Consider the following 26,480-nt stretch of genomic DNA (forward strand, 5'->3'; position numbering starts at 1 on the left):
CAATGATGGTATACCCTGGAGGGAAAAGGTTTTCCTATCCCACGAGAAAATGAATATACATATGCAGCAAACATCGAGAGAAAAAAAAGAGGTAGCTAACTTATGAAATGTTAAAAAAATAAACAATTCTATACTAAGAATTAAAAAACTGGTTTACATTAGCTATTGATTGATATGGATTCACAACACTGAAACATTATGAACTAAATGTCTGCTACCCATAACAGAGGTTACGCCTCCTGCTCATGCCTAACCCTTTCATCATTAGTATCTTATCTGCTGTGTTGTAGGTTATAACCATAGATATAGAATAACAGGACATTGAACTGTTTGCTGTGGTCATTTGACAAGTTACAAAGAACATGGCAATTGTTAGTTGTTAAGGTGACAACTCACGTCCGTTTTGAGTTTTGTAAAGTGTGTTACACATTGTAGTCACAGAGCTGAATCGACGTCTGTTAAGGTCAATTCCTACTTTCTTTAATTAGTTATATATTAAAGGGAACAGTCGACATGATAGGACTACGCACACACACTAGACTCCGACGCTGTTGTTTTACACGTCACGCCGGCATGAGTGAGTCCATGACTTGCCGCAAGTCTGTTTATACGGAAGTTAGTTAGTTACAACGGTTGCAATAGAGTGCTGCAGGAATGAGTCCTAAAGCCTGGAAATGATTTTAGCACTTCTGGTTCCCTCGTCTTTTTTGAATATTTATTTAGTTAGATGCCTGAAATAAGGTCTGCGGAGATTTTAACTTTTCATTCTACAATATAAAAAGTACAAAAATAAATAACCCACTCGTGAATTTTTAAGCTTTTATGTGTACAAAACGTCATCACGCCGACTCGTCTGCCTTTACACCCTCGTTGTGTATACCCGCGCTCATGCCATCGTGGTGTGGTTCGTTTATAGCCTAACATTAGCTTTTTACTTTTAGTGATTGCATTCACTCTTCATGTGAAATGTGGTGTTCATTTGTGCTTTTTGCTGAACAAAACGTGAAGTAAGTATCATAAATGTGTGTTTGACACAAAACTTATTTTCTGCAATAATCCAAACCCCAATGGAAAAATCCCATCGGCTCTTTGTTGATGGAACCAGGGCGATACACCACATGCCAACTTCCCTGGTTTGCCTACAAAAATGCGTCATCCCTGCAGTACTCTATAGCACCGGTACATATAAAATTGGCCGCCGTTCTGACCATCCTGCTACATTGATTTGAATGGGAATGTCCGTTGTACTCCTATTCTATTTCTATGGTTATAACAAAACAGATCTCATCAACAGAGAAACAGAAGAGATCAGAAGTTTTTATCTTGAAACTGAGAAGATGAATAAGTTATTTTTCTCCAGCAAAAGATGCAATTTTGGGCTCACTGAAACCAAAAAGATGAGTTTCTTTGAGATTATCAAGCGAGACCAAAAAGCAGCCTCTTCTACCTCTGTGGGCGTCTCCACTGACATTTTCTTGGAACAATTTGTAGACATGAGCAAATAAATAATAACAATCAATAACTGACGTTCTGTCCTTTTTTCTTTTAACCTAAAAAACTGGTCTTTTACTAAAAGAAGATGAAGCGCAAAATTAACCTCCGGTCCCTGATGCATTCCTCAGGAATTCTCCAGCCAAAGGTTTATCTAATTCCTTCCGAAACCCCCGCCCCTCCCTTTTGCTTGAAAAGCCCATCTGGTTTGCAGTGTCTGGAGTCCTGTCAGTAGTTGCGAATGCTGAAGAAGCCCACACTGGTCGGCGACTCCTTGACTGTGACAGTAACTAGATTAGCCGTGACATCCGTTACAAACACGTGTTCTATCAGACTACGCGTGGGCTTCCAGTCCTGGCTCTGGACCGCTACCGAGCCGTCCTGTCCGACGTAGGAAGAATCCTGGTCGGACTCGGAGCTGCTCTCCTCTTCGCCCGTGCTCATGTCATTCATTTTGCCTTTCTTGCCGTCTTTGGAGGCCGATCTCTCTTGCTGGCTCTGGACCTCCGTGGAGGATTTCTGCACGCCGCTCTTCTCCAGCCTGCCTTGGACTCTGGGGGTCTGGATTTCAGTCGCCTCCTTCACCTTTTCTGTCGCGGGCTGGCTCTTTCTGGTGTGAAGTCTTCCAGGGGCTGCCGGACTCTTGGGAGGATTATACTCCTGGTTCTGTGAGACGGTAGTTTTCCTCGCCGGGTTCGTTGCATTCCTCAGGCCTGATGCTGGAGCGGTGACATTTCCAGGAGCATCTTTGCTTTGCACCAGTTTGTTCTGAAGGTTGAGCGGCTGAGGGCCCTGATTGGACGAGGTGTTTTTAGATGGTAAGGAAGCCACTGCTTTAGTGTTGGGTATCCGCTGCAGTGTTGACACAGGGGCCTGGGGTTTCTTTTGTCCATTGGGGGAGCTTAGTGTATGCTGAGTGGTTCCTTGAATGAGGTGTTTGGATGTGTTCAAATTCAATGCTGCAACCCCTTTTGATTTACTAGCAGCTGCTTTCAAATCCAGACTTGTCCCGCTGCTCATACTGGAGATGGACAGTTTACCCTCGGCGACATTCCTGCTCTGGCTGGATTTGTTCAGAGCGAGCGAGGCCGGTTGGACTGACCTGCCGGATCCCACAGAGTTTTTAACAGCCCCGCTCTGGCTCACAGAGCTCCTGTTCTGACCGCCCGCCGCATCCCTCGGCGAGCCCCGGTGAAAGCCCATGAAGGTGAAGCTCGCCGGGTGAACGGGCTTCTTGATCGCTCCCGGAAGATCGGCATCTTTGGACGCCTTCAGGATTTTGCGAGCGCCCTTGGTCTGTGGACATTCCTTCGCTTCAGGGGACGCGGGTTTCCTGCTCCGCTTCTTTGGCGGCTCCTGTTTTGCGACGACAATCTGCGCCTTCTTCTGCGGGACGGGGTGAAGGTCTCGCGTTCTGACGCCCGGGGTTGCCTGTTTGGCGTGGCTGTTGTCGTCGTCGTCGTCGTCGTCTTCTGACGAGGATGAAGAGGAGGAGCAGGAGGAGGACGAATCGGAGGAAGACGATGATGAGCCAGATGAAGAGCTGCTTGACTTTGGAGCTTCGGGCACATTTTCCTAAATTTTGACAGCAAATATTAGATACTGTGTAGTAATCCGACGGAGTTAATAACATTCTGCTTCTAATTGTACTTACTACAATTTTCCGTGGTCGTCCCCTCGGCCGTTTCCCTTTCTTAAGCAACAGAAGCTCCTTTTCTTGCTCTCTAGAAAACAAACAAAATCAACAAATGCTTAATGGCAGATTAAGTAGTATTCATCAATTTATGTTGTGGCACAACATTTTTTCTGTTAAAACATTTTTCGTTGGCTGTTTCGTGACAAAATTTGACATTTTTGTCAGTGTTCAGTATGATTATAACAATAAGTAGATGAGCAAAACATAGATAACACATTTTAACTAAAAACTGCAATATATTATGTATATCAATATAGAGTATTAAAAAAATATATATTTATATATATATATATAATGTGTATAAATTAGGTCTAAAAAATTATATCTATATTTCTGTCTAGTCTATAAAGTCTATAAATATCTTGCACAAACCACTTAAAGTGTGTCTGAGTGTCACAAAGCTAATATTAAAGTTAAGGGATAGACCGGTCATTGGTGTATTAATGTCTCGATAAAGGACACTCACTTCTTGTTGAATGCAGCCAACAGTCTCGGGTCCAGGATGTTTTCTTGCGGCTCCCAGCTGTTGTGTCTGAAATAAATTGACACATCATAGTATTAGTCAAAATAAAGAAGCAAGGTGGCCCTGCAAGATTAAATGTACCCTCCAACCTAAGCTGGCATCCCACATATAAAAAACAACCTTCGTCGGAGTTTGTTGCACAACTCTGTGCAACAACTGTTGTAACCTGCATGTTACCTGAGACGAACTATTTAAAAGGAATACTTCACCCACAAAATATATCATTCGTATATCAATTACTCACCCCGTGTTACCTTGAATTCTTGAAGAAAACCTTTCTTTCTATCACAACTTGTGCAGTATAATCCAAGGCTCATTGAAACAGTCCAACGGTGCAGGCGTGAGATGCTTAAGTGTTTTGAATAGTGAGGTTTAGGGCTGTCCTCGACCAAAGACATTCTTAGTCGACTAACACGATTATGTTCGATTTAATCGACAGATCTGTAAAACTGAGTTTCTCCACAAAAAGCGCCACTTTGAATCTTGTGTTTACCGGAGACGTGCTCAGACGTTTCTTGGAAATAAGTCATTCAGCATGAAATAAGCATAAAAATGACTAATCCACTAAAGAAATCTGAGTCCACTCAGACAAAAACGACCAATAGTCGACTAATCGACTAAGTGGGGGAATCCCTAGTATGGTTTTAGCGAAGATGCAGCATGTGTTTGGGAAGTAGTGAGCATACGACATGATAAAAGAGGCTTGGATTATCAAGATTTTTCTCTTGTTTTGATTTCTCGTTCGCCGTGGAAGCACGAGAGATAAACATTGTTTTCTTCCAGACTTCAAGGTAACACAGGGTGAGTCATTGACATACAAATGGTCGTTTTGTGGGTGAAGTAGTCCTTCAAGGATTGGCTGAGAAAGATCATTCAAGTGAGCTCAGAACAGAGCGAGAACTAAAAATGTATTACGCTCGTGTCCACAGATCTGCACACTCTAACTTAACCATCAAACAAACATACTAGTGGAAAGCTTGATGTGCAGTTAAATGATTTGAATGGACTTGAGTCGTTACTCGCTTTGTATAACAGCAACTGAAACAATTTCCCCAACACTGATTTTTTGGAATCAATCTGACAATCCCACCCATTTTAAGCAGCGTCTGGCTTCGCTGTGCAGAGGTGTGAGAAAGTAGGTCGGTTTTGAATTCCTCTTCCAAACGTAAAATGGAACAAGCTTTCACAATCAGTTTTTCCAAAACTACAAAGAGGATGCAGGTTGGGTTGGGGGGTGGGAGGTAAAAGTGGAGAATTTGAAACATTTTCTGGGGCTGTTACAGAAATATGTGGGGAATTTGTGGGAAAGTTCAGTGACAGAAGGTACTTTACAACTCGCCTCCCACAGCTTCCAAATCAGATTCTGTTTTGAGTTATTTTTTTCTACCCACAGTGAGCAGCAGCGCACGTGTGGTGAAAGCCGCACACTGTTCATCTCTGTAGAAAAACATGAGCACGCCAGGAAGGAAGGAACATTTTTAGGTCATAGGAGTGCTCTGACATTTATGGGAAGTGATGAAAATAACAACTTTTGTTTTGCTTTGTGACGGCACAGCATGGAACCTCAGTTCTTTGTGACACCTGCACATTTGTGACAAGGTCCAGTGCTGGTTTTATTGTTGAATTAATCAAGTGTCCTGCTTTATTCTCCCTTTTCCTGAGCGCCTAATCATTCGTATAAAATTTAGAAGAATACAAAACTTGCAGAAACAAACTGAAAACAGAGCACAGATGTGCGTCTCGTTGAAGTGATCTGAACTACATGCATTTGTAATGACCTTTTTCTCCTCATCACTTGTTGTTGAATAGCCTATTCTGATCAGCAGTCACCACTGAAATAATCAACCCCCACCCTCTCTCCATACACACACACACACACACACACACACACACAAAGGATGTGGTTCTAACAGAAAAGCCATGGAGCTGGCAGGCAACAGTGTGCATTGATGGTGGATTACAGCAACAATGTGGAGTGAACAGAAAAGGGCAAGTGACAAGAAAATGAAGGCAGAGTGGAGCCTTGCAAGCAGCAAAACATAAATGCAAAAATAAAAAAAAAACAGAGCAAAAATAACAATAAAATGTAGTGTTATGTAAGGAATCTAACATTATACATAAAGTAGTAATAAATCAATTATAATCTTAATAAATTGGACTGATTGCACACATAAATAACTTGTTTAAAGTCAGGAATAAAATGAGTAAAACATCACTATTGTGGGAATAAAAAGGAGGTTATGTAAAAAGAATAAAGATAAAACACCTAAAAATTGGCTTTCTGCTAAATTCCCAAATTTTGAGGTGTTATGAACAAAAGAAAGCAAAATGCAAAGGCAGGATTTGATCATTAGAAACACAATGTGATGTTTTAGTTTGCTGATTTGATGAATAAAATAATAAATAACGGTTTATAGCGAGCAGTTTTTAGTGAGAGCAACAAGCGGACACGTTGTTGTTGTTTTCATTGTTTCGGCTCTGAGCTCCACTTGTACTTACTTGGATGACCATCCCCTCCACTTCACCAGAAACTCCAACTTTCCCTGCAAAGAGAGAGAAACCACAGAGCAGGAAGATGGTTTGTAAACTAGAAGAAGCAAACGCGGATTAAAAAGTGTTGGATGTTTTTCCACAGCTCTGACCTTTCTCAGCCGCTTGTTTAAAATGCATTCCGCATCAAAAACCTGCTCTCCCACGGCGCTCAGCTCCTCCATGTCTGCCTTCACCCCGAGAAACAATCCTTTATCAGAGAGACGAGAGGCGCGTCCAGCCAATCCGAGTTACGCATCGAGCACCACCGGATGTTCACGGTCTGGCCTTCAGAATAAAAGCTCTTCTCAAGCTTAAAGCGCTGATGATATACTCTGTAGAGCAGGGATTCCCTAAAAAGACTGGGTCGGGACCCCACAGGTGAGTCGCATTTGATTTTTTTAGGGTCCCCGATTAAATTAGCAAAATTTCTTCCATAGTCTTTTATTTAACATTTATAAACTCTGACGACAATAGAGTTACACCAACTGTCGTTTCCCGGCGGACGAGAGCAGTCTATGCTCGCGACACAGCACAGTTTGAGCTCATGTTTAAGCTGCGCTCGCCACAGCGTGCAGCGCACAAAGTTGGGATTTGCTTGATGCCGCGAAAAGTCGTCGTGGCGCGACGCAAACCATTGGAATTAATGTGTTTCAGAGCGCAGTGGTGCCGTTGTCACGTTGTAAGTGAAAGGACCTTCAGTGAGTGAGAGAAAGAGAGAGAAACGGATAGTACTTAGAGAAAGAAATACTCAAGCAGGAGCACAAATAAATAAAAACTGACGCCAAGTTCACACCAGAGGGTTGAATTATTCACTTTTCTTATCTGGGAGTTTAAGGTAAAATCAAAAGTTTAACATAAAAATGCTGTTGCAGTGTCCTTATTATTTTGTTATTTTTTCACTCTTTCAAAGTCACCAGAATGCAGGAAACAAAGTCTCTAAAACTAAAAATTCAACTTTTGCTTTGGTTTTGAAATTCCCCCTTTTGACTCTTTGGGTGTACTGCATATAAACTCGGAAAAAAAAGTTTGGAAATTTGTGTTTGGTGGATTATTTCTCTGTTGTTACAATGCTAATTGGCATTGTATTTTACATCGTTGGAAAGCCTGTTTATTTACCTTCACAATGATGTCCAACTTGTAAGGATCATTGCATCCATATCCAAAGAATATGTGCCACAAAACACGTTTGTCTTAATAAAAATACCACCAAAACATGCATTATAAAAAATTACAATACCTCATATAAACTTTGTGATTGTGGTATTTTTCGTAATATATGTATTTTTTTTTACTTGATAGAAATACAAACAATACACAAATGATGGGGAAAAACTCCCACGAAGTCGTCAAGCATATTATTATTGTTGTTGTATGTTATTTTGAAAGTCATAACCGGAAGCTTTGTGCTTCTGTGCGTAACTTGACAACATTACTGGAAGAGAGGCGGGCAACTGAGAAAGAGGTTGGTTCGATTTGTCCCTTTGCAGCCACCGTCCTCTGATATTAACATATTGTAAGTGAAAGTAGAGAAATAATCACTACTTTCTTCTCAAGTTAAACCTGAAAACACATTATTTAAGACTAAAGTCTTTTATCTTCATTTTATTGTTTTTATTTTTTTCCTATTTGCTGCCTTCTTGTTTACTTGTTTGTGGTTTTAAAATAATTAAAACCGCTTCTACATCAGCAATTATGATAAATAGGTGCATTATATGTTCATGGCTTGGAAAGGAAACTAATTGTAGCCTACTGTACAGTTGTAAGACAACTCATAAGTAAACATTTAATCACAACATGTTGTAAAACATACATAATGCACATATAGTACATATACATATAAATGTTCAGTCACACACTGCATCAGTAGTTTCAACCAAATACTAAACAAAGATTTAGCTCATGAGTTATTTTATTAATTTGATTATATTCCCCAAATTCTGCTAAAAAAATATAATTTACAAAATGGTTATGCACAACTCTGCTTTTCTTGGGTTCCTTGTGCAAATCAAATTCTCACATGGGAAATGAGAAATAATCATCAAGAAGTACTGCTGTTTTGTTAATGTCAGACTGTAGCAGTGGCTTGTCTTTTTAGGTTTTTTTTGGTGCGATGATCAAAATGAAGTTTGATTTTTGTTTTCTCCTTCTGGAAGATATTCTGAACTTCCTGATCTGAAACACAGAAGACAAAGAAATTTATTCTGAGGGATAGACTTTATATTATTGTCCGTCAACTTTCAGCAGAATATTATCAAAATGATGTGAACATACTGCGTACTGCGCACAATTCTGTTGTTGATGATGATTTTTTAAAGCAAATCCTAAGTAAAAATTAACAATAGTGCATAATTAAGTTTTACATGTGTGAAGAGTTTGGTGATTTTCAATACAATTGCCTTATAATATGAATATTTAAAAAAATATTGATAACTATAATAAATAAATGTAAATAAATACAGTAATGATACTGAAAACAAACAGTAATGACAAAAAAAAAATAGTTTCAGTCCTTACCTTTTATTCTTGTGTTTGTTCTTGAGTATTTTGTGGGACGTCATCGCTATAAAAACGACAACAAGAAATCCAGCCACGGCAGCCACTCCAATAAAGACATTTGGCAGGATACTCACATCCTCACCTTCAACTGAACATATAGAGAAGAACACATTCACATTTTCAATATGTGTTTTTGGAGAACTGGTGCTGATATTTCAAGACTGATGTTGCATATACAGTACTGGAATTTTGTGCTGATATTGAATATCTATTTTATATACATTTGAAGGACCACAATGTTATTTTTCTTCTCCTGCGTTTCCCCTAAAAGTATCTCTATCTCCAGCGGTCAAAGCACTGCCTCTACTCAGGCACTAAATAACAACAACCAACCACATGATGCCGCTAGAACAACTTTTGTACTCTGTCCATTAACTTCTTAACTGTGTGGCCCCAGACACAAAATTCGTATTCTTGCAAGTCAGTGCTGTCATAAATGTCCTGCTGTCAGAAATACTCACTATAGCACCATATGTGGATAAATCCGCTGCTGAAAATAGTCCCAAACAAATTTATTTATTTCTGTTTGAGTAACGTTTGCTAAAAAACACAGTACCCAGCTATTTTAGAAAATGACTGAGTCTTTTTAAAAAAATTAAACTGTATATTTGTGTTTTTTTAAAGATGTATTTCTTCAGTAGGAACCGATGGGTTTTCGACTGATTAAAAAAGAGAAAAGGTCTGGCGCGCTCGGGAGTTCAAACAAGTGTAATAAAGGTGCTTTTTGGCCGGGAACATAAAAAATTAACAAAAGAAAGAAGGTCCAAGTCACACTTCTGGCAAAAAAGTAAAAAGCCTTTAATCAGATGGCTATTTCATTGTGAAATACTAAAAACATAGACAATGCTGGCACATTTTGAGATGGGTTACCACCCACGCGTATCGGCACAAACAGCCTTCCTCAGGGGGTTTGGGCTGAGTTCAACAGAAAGGGTAGGAAAGTCAGAAAATATTGAGAAACAAACTAACAGATTGTTGTTTTTGGACTTTACATTGTTGACAATAAGAAAAATATAGAATATTACCAGCATTGTCCTTTAATTGTTTAACACCAGACACTTGGCATCATTCTTAAAATCTTTCCAAAGTTACCATAAGCAATGCCAGATCTACTTTCTAGTTTGAACCTACAGTAGCTCTACGTCTGATTTGGTCATATGTGATGTTGGACATGATGGATGAATGGCCTAGTAATGAAGGAGCAGGTGTTGGAGCGACGCACTTTCGAGGCCACGGGGAGAGACTCATTAGTCTGATGTAAACTCACCCGGAGTGGTAACCAGCATGTGTTTGGTGGCGTTCAGGTGGCCGTCGTTGACCTCCGGCTGGATGCCCAGGATGTGACACATCAAGGGGTAGATGTTCACCGTCTCAAAGGGCCCCACCTCCAGGTTCTTGTGAAATGCTGGACCCACTGCCCTGAAGAAGGGCTTCATGTCCAACTCTTGGTTGTCAAAGCCGTGCTCACCCTTGTGGGCCTGAACCGGGAAATACTGCAAAGACACAAGAGGGATGGGTAACATAACATGCATGACCCCGTTTGTTAGATTCAATTACATTGTAAAGTTTATAAGCCAGTGATTTTATCAGCAGCAGTTGGCACATCTTGGTTCGCTCTTATTTAGCCAGCAGAGGGAGGTATTGTCCAAGAGAAAGAGTCACTTCCACACTGTAGGACTGTTTTCTCTTTGTGACTTCTATCAACCAATGAAAGTGGCTAAATGAGAATTTTAATTCATCTCTAAAATTTACATTTTCATAAAACACTACATAAGACATAAATTCCTTTTATAATAATTCTGTTTTCTGTTTTATAACCAACACAATGTGATATCAGAAATATCAGTATGAAGAGGACCCTTATCTTAGCAATTATGTAACAGCCTGAACATGCTTATCCCTCTCTGAGATCAAACTAAAAGGACTTTAAGTGGCCATAAACGGAACAAAGAGTCAGATAATACAGTCAAGATCATGGCCGGGCGTAACCGAGAACAATCCTTAGATAAACTGTTTTATCAGTAGATTCACAGGACTGATTGTTTTCCTCATATTCAGCATTTGGAGACATTTTATGTTCTCAGATGTTTATCCTCCTAAATGAAGTTATGATTTGGGCTGGGCTAACACATTCAGATGCAAAGTTGCCGCCCAAGTGGAGTGACTGAGTGGAGCCAAATGAAAACGCTAATTTTGAATTTTGAGGCATGACTAGCTTCATGAAGCATTTGAGAGCGCTGCATGTCATCAGCCGGGCCTGGATTATCCCAAGGACGTGCAAATCCACTTGATTGAAATTGTAATGTACTAAGATTAAAATTGAACTCCTTATTTCTGGTTGAAAAGAGTCCAGTTTCACCATTTCCAGTGAGCAAAATACAACTGGTAATGTCAGTATGTCTCAAGGCTTGAGGATAGTTCTGTAATAAACTGGAGGTCACATAAAGATTGTTTATATGTATCAGTATATCAGTGCTTGTCATTTATTTATGTATAATCAGATAAGTGGGTCATAATCAAACATAAAAAATATAATATCTAACCCTGGTTTTCACAAGGCTGCACGCAGCAGCTTGGCACATTGATGGGCACAAATGGCAACTTGAGGTAACTTTTTACTATAAAGGGTAAATCAATAGGACTTGCAGTGAGCAGAAAACTGCTGCTGCACGTCTCTCTATGGTTTTAAACTTTACAGCATGTTGCATATCTGGGCGGCTATGGCTCAGAGTTGGAGCGGGTCCGCGGAAAACTTCTGTCTTCACAGGAAACGACTTGGTTAGGTTTAGGCAACAAAACTATTTAGTTAGGTTTAGAAATAGATCGTGGTTTGGGTGGAAATAAGTCCGGAAGTGGCGTAAGTTAAAGCTGCAGTGGTTAGAATTGGAGCAAATATGATTAAAAAAAGTTATTTTTATAAAACGGTCACTATATCCTGACAGTAGTACAAAAAAATAATAATTTGCCTCTATGTTCTCCGTTGCTCCTAATGGCATCTGCAAGATTTCACAGACCGGAGGAAAACAACCAATCAGAGCCGAGCTGGAGCCTGCCGTCTCTGAGCAGCTGTCAATCACTCGCGAACTCCGATCAAACGGTCAAACTAGGCAGCGCTGATCAAATATGAATCAATATTCTGTTACTGCAATGCCTATTTCTCTCCTCAAATGTCTTTAGAAACATATTGTAGTGTACGGTTTAGCTGTAAAATGAGAAAGATTGTGACCGGGCCGCCCTATTGAGATCCGTTGAGGAACTGCCAAGCACCGCCCACCAGCCAGAGCAAACTTTCTCATTTTACAGTTAAGGAGATGTTTCTGAAAACAAGGAATAGGCATTACAGTAACAGAATATTAATTCAAATTTGATCGGCGCTGCCTAGTTTGACCGTTTGATCAGAGTTCGCAGGTGATTTACAGCTGCCTCTGGTGAATGAACAGCCAATAGGAACGCTCTCTCTCTGAAATGATCTGAGATTAGCCAAAGTCTCCCATCATGGTAGAGATAGATTTCAAAGCCTGAAAACAGAGCCATGAGGAGGTGCATAAGTCTAGTTATCTCTCAGAACACTTGAATTACAATATGCTGAAAGGTTATTATGGAATTTTTACCCAATGATGCCGAAAAAACATTCTGCCTACTGCAGGTTTAAGTACAGAAGTTACGTGACAAATAAATAAACTTTTACTGCTGGTTTCACACGGGTACAAACGGCGGTCTCCTGTGTGGAAGTGTTTTCTGACCCACCCATCCACCTTGACCTCCTCCCTATGCTGTGTTTGTCTGGTTCACGCTTGGAGAAAACATATGGTTTGACATGTCTGATCATTGCTGCTGCCTCTTAGTGATTGAATAACATTGAACAGTTGTATTTCTGCAGCCTTGCCCGTCTCAAACACCTACGTCTTTTGCAAGAAATATATAAACATAAAACTTGACTATATCTGTCAACGCACCCCGTTGATTACATATCCAGGGTCGGCCCATAAAATGATGGGGAGGATACGATCATTTTTGGCGAAATGGAGACGCTCTGGCATCTCCTCCTTCTTGAACACATTGAGGTGTGGATGGGCCCCCTTCAAGATGTTGTACACCTTCTCCAGCTTGCCCGGCTTCGGCAACAGCATCCCAGAAGGGCCATAGTCCACCATGTGAAAGGACAGGTCTTTGAACAAGAAGCCCGGGATCTTGTACAGCGTGATCTCTTCCACCAGACCGTTTCGGTACACCGAGGTCATGCCGTGGTCGGATGTTATGATGATGTTCAGGCGGTCGGTCAGCCCGTGTCGCTCAGCTGAGTTTCGAATGTAGCCCACCGTTCTGTCCACTTGTTTGACCATTTCCCGACGCTGTGGGGAGTCGGGGCCGAATTTGTGACCTGTGCCGTCCGGCTCGCCAAAGTACAGGGATATGAAGTCCAGATCCTGATCACTGAACCAGTCCATCACTTTGTCTGTGTTTTCTCGCCAAGCGGTCTCGTTCTTGTAGTTGTAATGCAGTGGCTCCACTTCCCGCACCATAGCAACCTGTCCCTGGTAACTGGAAGCTGTGCCAGGAAAGTGAAGAGAGCCAGCTTTCAGGCCCTGGAAGGGTCGGAAAGAAGACACATTAACACCACACACATAAATATAACGCATGTACTTGTTAACATGACATGACATGTTAACAAGCATGCCAAGGGTTGATCTATTCATACTGTGGGTCACCATGTACGGAAACCAAATCAGCAGTCGCTGGATTTTCATTAATTTCCTTGCAGCTGCACATTTTTAGGAAGCCTTACAGCAGCTGTAAAAATAATTTGCAATATGACTGCGGCGATCTACCTGGAATTATTCAGCAGGCCTTCACCAGAGGTGTTTTTGTGAAGAGAAATGGTTTCTAGTGCTGTAAACTGCAAAACAGTCTCTCACAGATAAGATGGAAATTGTGCTGCACACAGACCTGTCTCTGCGCTGTGATCCAGATAGGGAGAGTGCCATTGTCCCACCACTCATTCACAAACTGAGTCTGATAGTAAGGCTTCTTCTCAGTGGTGGTGGTGTTGAACCACATGTTGTGGATTACCCCGTGATTCTCAATGTAGAGGCCTACAGAAGAGAATCACTGTCAGTCTGCTTGCACTCATTATTCACAGCGTGACACATTCACATTAAAAATTCTATCAACTTAACGGGCTGAGTGGCATGACGCTTTTGGACAAGGTCTTATGACCAACTTCGGAGATTAGAGGAATTTAATTTCAAGGAAGTTAAATTTCTTTTAGCTGGCACTGATGATTTGAGAGTCAAAATAAGAAAGGGAGCAGAGAATTCTTCCCTCAGTCATCCAAGCATAATTATCTTACTCAGCTATAAAAGCTGTTGGACCCTGGGACATTCAATTACAACTAATTCCTTTTTCCCGCGGCTTTTTTCAATCCTAGCAAAGTAAACTCAGAGCGGTTTCCTATTCCGCCATGATATGCAGATCCCCTGCCAACTGGAAGCACTGTTGTAGAAAATGAAACACTTTACCTGTCAAGAGGGTGAAGTGTGTAGGACTGGTGATAGTGAGGTAAGGAGGTGTGACATACAGGGCTTTGACTCCATCCTTGGCCATTTGGTCGAGCTCTGGCGTGTCCACGTCGCGGTCATAATCCCACCGGAATCCGTCGAAGGAGATCAGCAGCACCTTCTGTCTCTGGTTGTGTGCCGGAGCTCCGAGGATGGACGTGGCCCAGAGGAGGCAGAGACTTGCGGTCCACAGCATGGCGAGCACTTGCACTTCCCAGATCGTAACTGACTCGATCCTCCAGCTAACACTCTCATTTACAAGATGATCCACCTCTCGGCTTCTCACCTGCGGGATCTGTAGCCAACAGCTTCCGAGCAAAGTTTCACCGGCGTATCTTATCTCGTAGATTGGACGGACTTTATCTCAGCACTTTCTACATGCGGCCTGATGATGTTTATGAGTCAATTTTACGACTGGGAGTTGTGTTCACAGTGAATTTCCCCCCCTGTTTTGCTCTTGAGGACTGGCAGTAAAGCAGATTAATCTCTCCGGGCATCGCGGCTGTTTGTTTCCCCCCTAACTCGCTTGTTGATGCTGTCTTTCTGTTTGTCTGCCTGCCCCGTCTGTGTGTCGGAGTTTCCTGTGAATCATTGACAATTTGATGGGTTTCACCTTGAGTTGGGATGGTGCATGATTGATCTGACACCAGGAAAATGAAGAGGAAAATGAGAGTATATATCTCTTCGTCAGCTGGCAGTGGTCTCTCGGGAAGAAACGACCCTAATAGACATATTCATTTTAATAACTCTAATGTGTATAATAGCCCCAGGATATTGTTAAAAGATCTTATAAAATCTACATTGATTTCTTTTAGCAATTGCCATGACGATGGACAAACTATTAAAAAGTGATCTCCTCATTGTTTCAGCTCAGATCATCCTCGGCGTTCCCATCCAGACATTATATATCACTGCGTGGTGATATAACCTTATCAACGTCCATCAAATTGCTAGACAAGCTAACTCAAATTTGTTCTTTATTGTGTGTGTCCTTGGCAGAGGTTCAAGGGAATTGTCCAATCTTTATGGAGATAAGGGATAACATTCATCAGCTTTCATTTACCTCATTCATATTCATTAGCTTTCTTATATTAACTCTATCCGCTCGTCTCCACTGTCAGCAAGATTCGGAGGAATGTTTTGGACTGCTGAGACCGGTGCGAGTCTCAGATCTCTGCTATGAGAACTTTATCAAACACACACACACTGTGAACTTGAGGGGCAAGCAAACTTCATCTGACCCTCTCAATCCTGCACAGGATTTCCACAGGGATTCTCACATTTTCTTGAAGAAGAAAAAGTGAAGTTTTTGCCTTTAGCACTCCCTGCTGCCCATACACAACCATTGCAGTACACCTTCCCCAGACGGAGAGCCAAAACAGTTTGAGCCAGAGTACATTACGCATACACAAATTAAGAACATGGTATTTCCCGAGCTGAAGATACAGTATTGTATCTTTAAGCAAAGTTTCTGACTTCTTTATAACTTTTATGATACAATCTATATAAGATCAGGCTGAGAGACAGTGTTGTAGTACTCGAGGCTGGTCTCAAGACCACTTTTTGAAGGTCTGGGTCTCGTCTCGGAATCGACTGCATTTTTACTCGGTCTCGTCTCCGGTCTAATGAACTGCCCGTTCATTTGATTTATTTGTTAACATCATTACTGTTAACATTCCCACACATACAAATTCACCTCTGCAATACATACACACACACACACACATATATATGGCAATAAAAGAGGGGAATGAAGAGGAATCTTTTTTTGATTTTTGAGGGGTTTTATGGGAATGCAGATCTTTTAGTTCAATTTGAGGAGCGCAGTGCATTGTGGGACTCACCCTGCCTTGGTCTTGGTCTTGACTTGTTCTCAACCCTTCAAAGTCTTGGTCTTATCTCGGTCTCCATACACTCTGGCCTTGGTCACGACTCAGTTTCAGTTTAGGTGGCCTTGACTACAACACTCTGAGATAGGAAAAAAAGTGCATACTACAAACTTTTGAATATGTCAATACAGCGCAAACAACTCTTGAGTCAACTCGTGTCTTCTTTGAAGGCATTTTTTGATTTTGTTATTTTTGTTATTCTAAGACTCTTGAACAAAAGTGACAGACTCCTACACACCATCTCACTTACTGCTGAGTTATTTATTTTGTAGTTTCAGTCTAAAACAACCTTCGCCATGTACATTTTAGCAACAACTATTTCAACATTTCCACATACTGTACATACAGTACATACATAGATGCAGGGTAAATCCTCCAATCAGAAGAAGGCAAAAGTTAGTTCAATTGGTAAATGAAACACCCAATGAGGTTATTCAGTACAGAATAAAAAAATCCATAAAACATTACACTGTGTAAAGCTTTGAAAAAGACAATAGATAAATAATGGTGAAGCTATTTCATCGTCCATGAAAGAACATTTTAATAACATCCATATAACAACCATATGTCCCAAAGTAAAATAATTAGAAAATGGCAACATCAGGTGTATGATAAAGCACCAATATTCACACTGTATTGAATGTACGTATTCACCATCTGTGAAATAACGTCACACTGCCCAAAGAATAAGGGAAGTAATATGGGCGTAATATAACAGGTCTGTCTATAGAGACAGAGCGCAATGCGTCATACTCTGAAAACCACGCCCAGCTAGTAGTTAGCTAATGTGCTTGCAAACATATGCACATGATGCATATGATCCACTATAACACAAGTTGCATACTGTCAAAATGTTATAGCTTAATTTACAAAAAATATAGAGAGCCTAAAAGTGACATTTGGACAACATGCTTGCTGCACACGTCAACATACTGAGTGTCAGGATCCTACAGTTGTCCCATTTTTTCCTGCTGATGCCTGTCGTCTTATTGCCTGCCTGTATCCACTTTTGTCTTCTTAAAAGCTCAGTTTTTCAGTCGGCAGCTTATAAAAACTTAGTTCTGGGTTCTTTACCCTGTTGGTTGTGCATCCCACCACACAGCAGCTTTTAGGCGTTTTTTTTCTGTTGTTTGCGAGCAGACAAAAGTGACAAGGAGGCACCTTCATGCAATACAAAGTCAGTGGAGAGCGATGCATTTTTTTCCCCCTGTTTCATTCACCAGTTGACCTAATTTTTCTAACTGGATAATTTAACTTTATATATATATATACAGTATACTGTATATGCTTGTAATGCTTGTTCATTTACCTGATGAAGAAGGTTGTTTTAATCAGAAATAAACCAGCAGTAATCGAGAGTTGTGCAGTCCTCACATGCCTCCTGTCACACATTCAGATATTTGATGACATATTGTCGACTCTTTTAAAAAAGATTTGTCACTTGAGATCTGGATAACCACACAAACACCAAATGATTGTTTTTTCATGATGCTGTTGGCCTATTTACCTTTACGTAAAGTGCCTCTGAATAAACAAGTAGAGTAATGCTGCTCGGTTTCAGCCAGAGGAAATGTCTGTAGGTGTTTCAGTGCTGCACGCCTGGATGTAAGGATTTATTCTAATCTCTATACAATAGAGTTGTATAACACGATGCATTTTAACTAGTTTCACACAAGTGCCTCTTCTATCATCCTAAATGTATGTATTTAATATAAGCATTTGGTGTCAGGAAAGTTGTAATACATCACAACATTTAGAGTATATATGTGACGATTGTCAGGTTAAAAAAACATTAACTAAGTCATCTGTCAACATTTGAATTTTCACAATGCCCATAACATTTTTCGTCTTGCTGATGAAAGAGATCCGAGTGTAAAATATATAAACACTGCATCTGTATTCTGCTCACTTTGCAGTCTGAATGGCAAGCTGCTTCTCTCCCTGCTGTGACTGGAAGTAGACCATCAAGTTCATGCCAGCGTGCCGAGATCGATGTGTTTTGAATTGTGAGTAAACAAACTTTTAATGCATGAATGACTTATTATCAGGTTACATGCAAGTAAGTCCAAGCGTAAAACTTCAAACCACAGGAAAACTCCACTGGAGGTTCACTGTGTTCTCACATAGAGTTCTCACTAAAATAATAACAGCCACGGAGGTTTTCTCTTTGATACCACCACAACATTTTAAAATGTCCAACACAGTTAATTGCCGTCACGCTATGTTGTTTCATCAATTTTGGCAGCAAGCAATGACAGAGCTTAAACAAGGCTGAATGTAAAATATTGATCATAATATCGATCCAACTATTTGTGTAACCTGAAAACACATACACACACACACACACACACACACACACACACACACACACACACACACACACACACACACATTTCAATTGTTCAATTTGTGCCAAAATATTAACTTTTGCATACAATTATGGTTTTGGAATTATGGTCATTATGTAACCATTTTCCTTTAGCCACTGACACGGTTGGAGGAAAACATCATATCAGCCAGTTTAGTGTTTTTTCCATTACAAATTAGACCTGATAAACATTTCTCCAAAATGTCCACTGTTTATGTGTCAAGAAATCCAGTTTTGGAGATGTTTAGGTCAGCCCCGTTAGTCGATTAGTCGACATTTTTTTATGCTTTTTCATGCTAAATGTATGTTACAGTATACAGTTTTGCTGATTTATGTACATTATGTACAAGGTTACATGTTAAGGCATCAATAGTTGAACACCGACTCATAGTACTTTACTTTAGATAACTTTGGTACATTTGATATTTGTTCACTTCCACTTCAGTGAACTTGTGACCTTGCGAGTGAGTTGTTGTGTCTCTGAGCCGGCTATAGCTGTGGCCGGAGGCATTATGTTGTTGGACTGTCCATAAATTCTTGTGAACATGATATCTCAAGAACTTCTTGAGGGAATTTCATCAAAATTTTTGCACAAACGTCCACTTGGACTCAAGGATGAACTGATTAGGTTTTGGTGGTCAAGGGTCAAGGTCACTGTGACCTCACAAAACACCTTTTTGGCCATAACTCAATAATTCATATGCTTATTATGATCATTTCACACAAATGTTTAACAGGATAAAATGATGAAGTGATGACATTTTGGACAGACATGGATGTAAACTGCAACTTGTCTGGTTGGCGGAGGCACACAACCATGAGGCGTAGTTTTCCCAGAGTAGTATTGCTGCTTTTACTTAAAGCGTCTATAATCCATTTTCATAACAACAACAATGTATCGAATGGCAATGTAAAAAACTATTTATCAATGTGAAAGTGGTCTTTTGTAGTGATGAACCTACAGATAATTATCACCTGAATCTGCAGCTATGGAGCTTTTATAGTTTCAGCTTATTGTTTAAGCTTACCTGGCCACAACTTTACTATTTTGATTCACTCTCACCGCTCTCATAGCGTTGTTTTCAGCCGCAGCATGCAGCTGTAAAAAAAAGCTGTAAAAACCTACTATACGCCACCTGCTCAGTGGCAAAAAGCAGACAGACACAGTTTAGAGTGTAGCTGGTGAACATAGTGGAGCGTTTAGCAGCTAAAGAGACCGATATTTCCCTCAGGAGTTGGCAGAGATGAAAGCTGAAAGGAGAGTGAATATTGGATTTACATTCATCAGGTGACCAGAAACACTACAAAGACTACAAATGAATAATGTTTCTCCGTAACAGCTGGATTTGTAAATAAGCAACTGTTTGCTAACAAGTTCGTCATCTGAACCTAGAAGTTGGTTCCTATATACGCACTGGTCCAACACTCTGAAAGAAGTAAAAATGGCTCTGTTTTTATACTCCTAAGCACCTCTTCAGTGCCAACTTCCTGCACTGGTGCTGAGCGTTGCCATTGAACATAAATGGCTCATCATTCATAGCTCCTTCTTCCCCGCTCCTCAGTATCTGGCATGTTGTGATGCATGCTGATCCACCGTGGATCAGGCCAATAGTCTCCAACAGGCCCCCTTATGGAGTCTTATCAGGGAAACAGACCAGATTTCAGCAGAGGGACTGGACTGGAGCAGCAGCACAATAATGGCCGCGGTGCTGCTTCACACCTGTCAAACAACCATGCTGAAACTGAAGAAGGCTGAGGAGGGTTTGGGAGTGTGTGTGTGTGTGCGTGAATGTAGGTGTGTAATGTTACTGGCTCAGTACAACGCACACCCACATGAGGTCAAAATGTGATGACAGCAGAGGTCTCAGGGCAGCATGCAGGGCCAGATCTAGTATTAAGTGAACATACAGGATAAGCTGATGTTTAAAAATATATATATATATATTTTATTCACATCTGTTGTAATTGTTGTCAGCTAGGGGTAGCATTAACTTTCTAATGTCCATGTCAGCACTTGATCTTCTTCTCTTACTTAATCTTTTTTATTTATTTATTAATCCATACATACCTATGTACTTTGTTCTCCAAGATGCAAACTCATTTCATAATACAATATAAATGAATAAGACAAAGAACATGCCATAACATAATCATCATATATAAATCCAAAAGCAGTATTTTTATGTGAGTGGAAAATAAAAAGAAAGAAAATAATAATAATAATAATAATAATAATAATAATAATAATAATAATAATAATAATAATAATAATAATAATAATCATGTATTAATCCAGAAGCAGTATTTGTATGTGAGGGGAAAAGAAAAATAAAGAAAAAAAGAAAATAATTTTAATAATATTAATAATAATAAAAGCAAGGAGAAATAGCCAAACAAACAACCAAAATAATAATAATAATGATAATAATAATAATAATAATAATAATAATAATAATAATAATAATAATAATAATAATTTATTAATCCAGAAGCAGTTTTTGTATGTGAGGTGAAAAGAAAAAGAAAAAATAATAATATTAATAATATTAATAATAATAAAAGCAAGGATAAATAGCCAAACAAACAACCAAAATAATAATAACAATAATAATGATAATGATAATAATAATGGTAAGTAAATAAGTTAGTAGAATGAAATAAATTGAAATGCATTAAGATGAATTACCTTGAACTGGATTGATACTCAAACTGACCTTGAGTGTGTGTGTGTGTATCCTTGGACAGAGTCTATATGTGAATGCTGCTCCTGTTATGTGTGTTGACGTTGATTTGATAACAATGAGATTAACATTTAGAGAGGGTGGCAGTCAGTTCCGCCTGAATGGCACAGTGTACGTAACATACTGCATTAAAATTGAGCAGCAGGAATATGACAGCAGATAGTCCTATAATAAAGTAGCTCTTCCTGCAGCAGGCCACTAGCATGTAATCATTTTCTCTTACAGTTGCTAACCTTACAGTGTATCAGCTTTCCTCTTCATTAATTCTTTATTCGCTCTCTTGAACAGCCCTGCAGAGTAAATATGACTGTTCTTTCTTTGTTGTTTGTTGCTTGCAGAGGTTGCGTAGTCAGCAGTTATTCAGTGGTACGCCAGAAATGTGGAAAAATAGGAAATCTAGTTAATGATCAGCTAAAGGCTACACCATAAAAGATGCCATAAATAGAGATTATACTGCATTTTTAGAAAAGAGTTGATTTGTACTTTTACCTTAAAGCTTGCCTTGTCTTCAACTTACCATGTTAAGATTACCAGTATGATATGGGTTACATAACTACCAATATTTTGAAAGAAGTCAACATTCAGTGGTGATAATCAATATATTGTTTATGAATATATCAGGATTAAACTATGAAACTGAAGTTTAATCCTAAAACTCAGACTGTTTTAGGGTCAGCATTTGATGTATTTTAGGAAGACTTTCAAGCTGCTGCCCTGTTTTTGTTCTGATGTATTTTAAGATGCCTTCTGCAACACCTTGGCCAGGGACAACAGATGAAAAATAGCCTTTTGGCTAATTCGGTTATTTTGTTATACCATGTGTATTTATTTATTTGCACTGTGCCTTCTCAAATAAACTAAACTTTGAAACTTAAACTTAACTTATGACTGTTATGATTTGAATTTAATTAAACTAAGCAGCTCCTTTAAGTCCACTTCAGTTCTCTCATACTAATAAGTGTTGTGTGTGCCTGATATATCATCTTCCTTTGTGCCACACAGCTCCATTGTTGTCCAAAAACTATTAAGAACACATCAATGAGTCACACACTTTAGTTTATTTTGACTCAATCCCACATACACTGTCCTGCTGCCACTAATACTCACTAGACCAGGGGTTCTCAAAGTTAATACTCAGAGGTTTGCATCTGATTTTTATTCAAGGTCAGAGGTCCGGAACGATTGGTAATAACAAAATAATATCACAACTTAGAGATGAATATCGTTCGGATTTTATCAATGCTAGCCATACTACTCTTATCGATACTCCTTATCGCTTTGGTTCTTTATCATTACTAAAAAATAGCTTTTTGATATATTACTTAAAACAAGAATAAATTCAGAATTTATTTGTATTTTAAATATAGCTAAATGTTGTTTCTAGAGCAGCAATGTTTACACCAGCAAAGTCACTATATAAACTCTGTCTCACTGGAAAACAATCTTGAAATGAGCTTTAATAACTTAGTGCCCGTTTAATATGGGCGCCAGTTTAATACGGTGTTTAATACCAGTGTTTAAGGATGGGTGTCACCGTAATAAACAGAACACCAAAACACGAGGAATGGACAGGGTCTGGATTGACTTGCCATTTAATGACTGTTTTTAATATTAATTACTGTTTTTAATATTAATTACTGTTTTTATAATGTGATTCTTTTGCACTTTGTCTCAACGCTTTTGATGTTTTATGTGAAGCGCTTTGAATTGCCTGGTTCCTGAAATGTGCTATATAAATAAACTTGCCTTGCCTTGCCATTCGGTCTGGATGCAGACTTTGGTCCGGATTTGAGAAGCTCTGCACTAGAGGAAATGTGGATTAATCCACCGCTGAAAATAGTCCCCAAGAAATGCACTACTTGCTCCTGTTTGAGTAGAATTTGTTAACATCTACAATATCCAGCTGCTTTAGGAAATGACTGAGACTTAAAAAACATATATGTATATTCTATATATGTGTGTTTTTTTTTAAGATTTATGTCGTCAGTAGCAGGGAAGTCGGAAAACATTGAGAGACGGACAAACACGTTGGTTTTGGTCTTTTAATGGGATTTGTTGACAATCAGCAAAATTCGAAATAATGTTGGAAAGGTTATGATTTGGGCTCTTTTTTTATTGAATTGGGTCAATTGTGATTTGGCTGGAAAATGGTGATCGGATCTGGCAACACTGCTTAAGATGTACCAGTTGTCCTGAGGGTGGCGCTAGAGTGTCCAGAGTGAAAAAGATTCATCATGGGGCGCATAAATATTCTCCAATCTTTACTTTAAAGCTAGATTTTTGTGTGGAAATCTTGGCCTTGGTGGTGGGCAGTCTGTAAAATCAGCCTCCCCCAGCAACATAAATGAAAAAATGCAGAGAAAATATATTTGTATTGCATCGCAATTATGGCTTCAACAGACATTTGTAGCCAGTACGGAGCATTTTCATCTTGGTAGTGGACAAACCCCGATGTGCCAACATTCAATAACGCAGTATGTAAACGGCCATCATTACTCTGAGATATGGCTAACCCTAGCATGTGTACCATATGTGTGTACTGTGAGACCGAGAATTAAGGTGAGAGAATGAGTAAGTGCTGGGAGCGGAGTGGAGGAGGCTCAGGCTTGTGGAGGCAGCTCGGCTGATTTGCGGCTTCATTCCAGCGCGTGGGCCCTTTCAGGCTCTGTTGCCTGTAACAGGTTGACGTGATAAACTCTGTAGCCGAGCCAGTCAGATGTGGCACAGTGGAGGCGCCCTCCTCCTCGCTCCTCTCCCCTTGGCCTGGTGTCTCATTGTGACGCTGTGGGGATCCAGTGTGCTGGCATTACACTTTCACACGGCAGTAATTGATTTCTTTAATTTGCTTCAAGAGAAACTGTTGTCAGCCAACCAGGCAGCCATTTTTCAGGCCACTTTAATTAAATGCCAGGTCTTTAGGTGTGATATGAAATTCGTTTGGCTCCTCTGATCTTCTACTCCTCAGACAATTCATTAGCATTTTCGCTCCTGCCTTTATGTTTTACACAAAGCTTCAAAAAGGAGCTCATCAGTGACATTTCGGTTCCTGCGCTATACATTCAATCATTTATTTAAGTGCATTAAAACTAGAGATTAAGTGCAGTGTGGCTGTTTCACATGAGATAATACAGAGTCTGTAGAGGAATTCAAGAGAATAAAAAAAGCAGGCCTCCAGTTGGGTGTCTTTTATTGGAATTTCTGTTCTATATTGTACTTGTTTCAGGTTACTAAACTGTACCTGAGGATAAGGAGATAATAGAATTAACTGCAGTGAATGTCAAACAAAGATTCAGGTCCTCACTTTTCCAAGTCTTCCTCACTCTGGTGGCTATAGCAGCTTCATTAATATACGTCCTTGGTGAAGAGGTTTTATCCTAATGACCTTTGTCTCTTTCACAACAATCAAACGTGTCATTAGCCCTATAATCTGAAGGGAATTACAGGTTTAATAATATGAAATCTCTTTCACATCTCACATGTAATACCCGATGAAACAACACGGGGCAGGTGTATCTTCGGTCTAAAGCATTTATTTCAGTCATAATAGCAGGGCAGCAGGCACACCTCCCTAATAATATCCCGATGCCTCCCCACTCGCTCTGACTCAGAGATCTTCTGAAAGGCCCCTCTCCACTCATCCTCTCAGAGTGGCCTTACTCTCATGGAGATGAACAGCAGCTGCCTCTTCCTGCCTCCCACCATACGTCAACACATCAGCACCACTCTGCCTGCCTGCCTGCCTTCAAACACCCAAAAATATGAGGCTCGCTAAACCCGAAAGAATAGCCTGCTGCAGTTCATATTACAGTGGTTGATGTGTATTGACAAACATATTTTTGCTGGCGAATTCCTCGGTTACAGACTGTCATAGTTGTGGAATTAATTGGAAAATATAGGGAATGTATGAAAATTATTTTGGAGCAGGGGTCAGTTATTTTTTTTCTTTTTGTAAGGGTGAGGGTAGTCTACATTTTTAGCCATGGTAGCAGCATTAGCTTTAGGTCAGTCCATCACTTTTGATTGAAATATCTGAGCAACCTTTGGATGAATTGCCATTCATTTTTGTACATTCATTCATGGTCCCCTGAGATGAAGCCTACTGACTTTAGTGATCACTCTTTAACTGTAGCATCCAACCATCATGAGGTTGATCTTGGTTTGGTTTTTAGTAGAGCTGTCAAAGTTAACGCGATAATAGCGCGTTAATGCAAATCGCCCAATGCCAAAGGGGTACCTTGACCTCTTACCTCAAGATATGTGAATGAAAATGGGCTCTTTGGGTACCCACAAGTCTATGAGTTATGATAATCACATGCAGTTTGGGTTAAGTCATAGTCAAGTCAGCACACTGACAGCTGTTGTTGCCTGTTGGGCTTGAGTTTACCTTTTTATGATTTGAGCATATTTTTTTATGCTAAATGCAGTACCTTTCAGGGTTACTGGACAATATCTGTCATTGTTTTGTGTTGTTAATGGATTTGCATAAAGCAAGCATATTTGCCCACTCCCATGTTGATAAGAGTATTAAATACTTGACAAATCTCTCTTTAAGGTACATTTCGAACAGATAAAAAATGTGTGATTAATCGCGTTTCAATATTTGAATCCATTAATAGCCCTAGTTTTTGGTTGAAATATCTCAACAACGACTGGATTGACATGATACTTGATACATATTCATGGTCCATTGTGAATCATAATGACCACCGACAAGTCAGTGTTTTCACATATCCAGTGAAAAGTGACATCTAGAATGATTAGTAGTTTTGTACAGATGTTCCTTGTCCTCAAATGATGAATCTCAAGGACTTTGGAGATCTCCTGACCTTTCCTTTAGCCCCACCATAAGGCTCACATTTGTACTTTTGAGTGAAATATACTTTTGAAGTGGAAGGTTGTTTCTCTGAACTTGTGTTCATGTTCTATGTTTCAACTGAGCATAAATTAAAAAAGGAAACTAAATGGCATCACACAAAGAGTTGAGGGCTCTTGTTGTCTGACAAAGAGAAGAAATCCATAGACTGAGTATAACCCTGGATTTCCAATTGATGTGAATGCGTCACAGTCCACTTGAAGCGTTTCAGACTCAGGGGCGTCTTCAAGCAGTCTCTTCTTCAACAGCCCCA

At 39.8% G+C, this 26,480-nt stretch overlaps 2 protein-coding genes across 2 annotated transcripts; both read right to left on the reverse strand.

Moving 5' to 3' along the window:
* Positions 1-928: 928 nt before the first annotated feature.
* On the reverse strand, positions 929-6,484 carry cbx2 (chromobox homolog 2 (Drosophila Pc class)). The gene is made up of 5 exons (XM_074655849.1): positions 6,353-6,484; positions 6,210-6,253; positions 3,654-3,719; positions 3,146-3,215; positions 929-3,066 (listed from the first exon to the last, which is right to left on the reverse strand). Exons 1-5 carry the CDS (start codon positions 6,422-6,424, stop codon positions 1,720-1,722), a joined length of 1,599 nt encoding a protein of 532 aa, XP_074511950.1. The 5' UTR covers positions 6,425-6,484; the 3' UTR covers positions 929-1,719.
* Positions 6,485-7,831: 1,347 nt separating this feature from the next.
* Positions 7,832-14,709, reverse strand: LOC141780574 (ectonucleotide pyrophosphatase/phosphodiesterase family member 7-like). Its single transcript, XM_074655850.1, has 6 exons — positions 14,318-14,709; positions 13,746-13,891; positions 12,755-13,384; positions 10,066-10,291; positions 8,757-8,886; positions 7,832-8,414 (listed from the first exon to the last, which is right to left on the reverse strand). Exons 1-6 carry the CDS (start codon positions 14,550-14,552, stop codon positions 8,357-8,359), a joined length of 1,425 nt encoding a protein of 474 aa, XP_074511951.1. The 5' UTR covers positions 14,553-14,709; the 3' UTR covers positions 7,832-8,356.
* Between the last annotated feature and the right edge of the window lie 11,771 nt (positions 14,710-26,480).

This window comes from Sebastes fasciatus, chromosome 13 (assembly GCF_043250625.1).
Source record: "Sebastes fasciatus isolate fSebFas1 chromosome 13, fSebFas1.pri, whole genome shotgun sequence".
Taxonomy (NCBI): Eukaryota; Metazoa; Chordata; class Actinopteri; order Perciformes; family Sebastidae; genus Sebastes; species Sebastes fasciatus.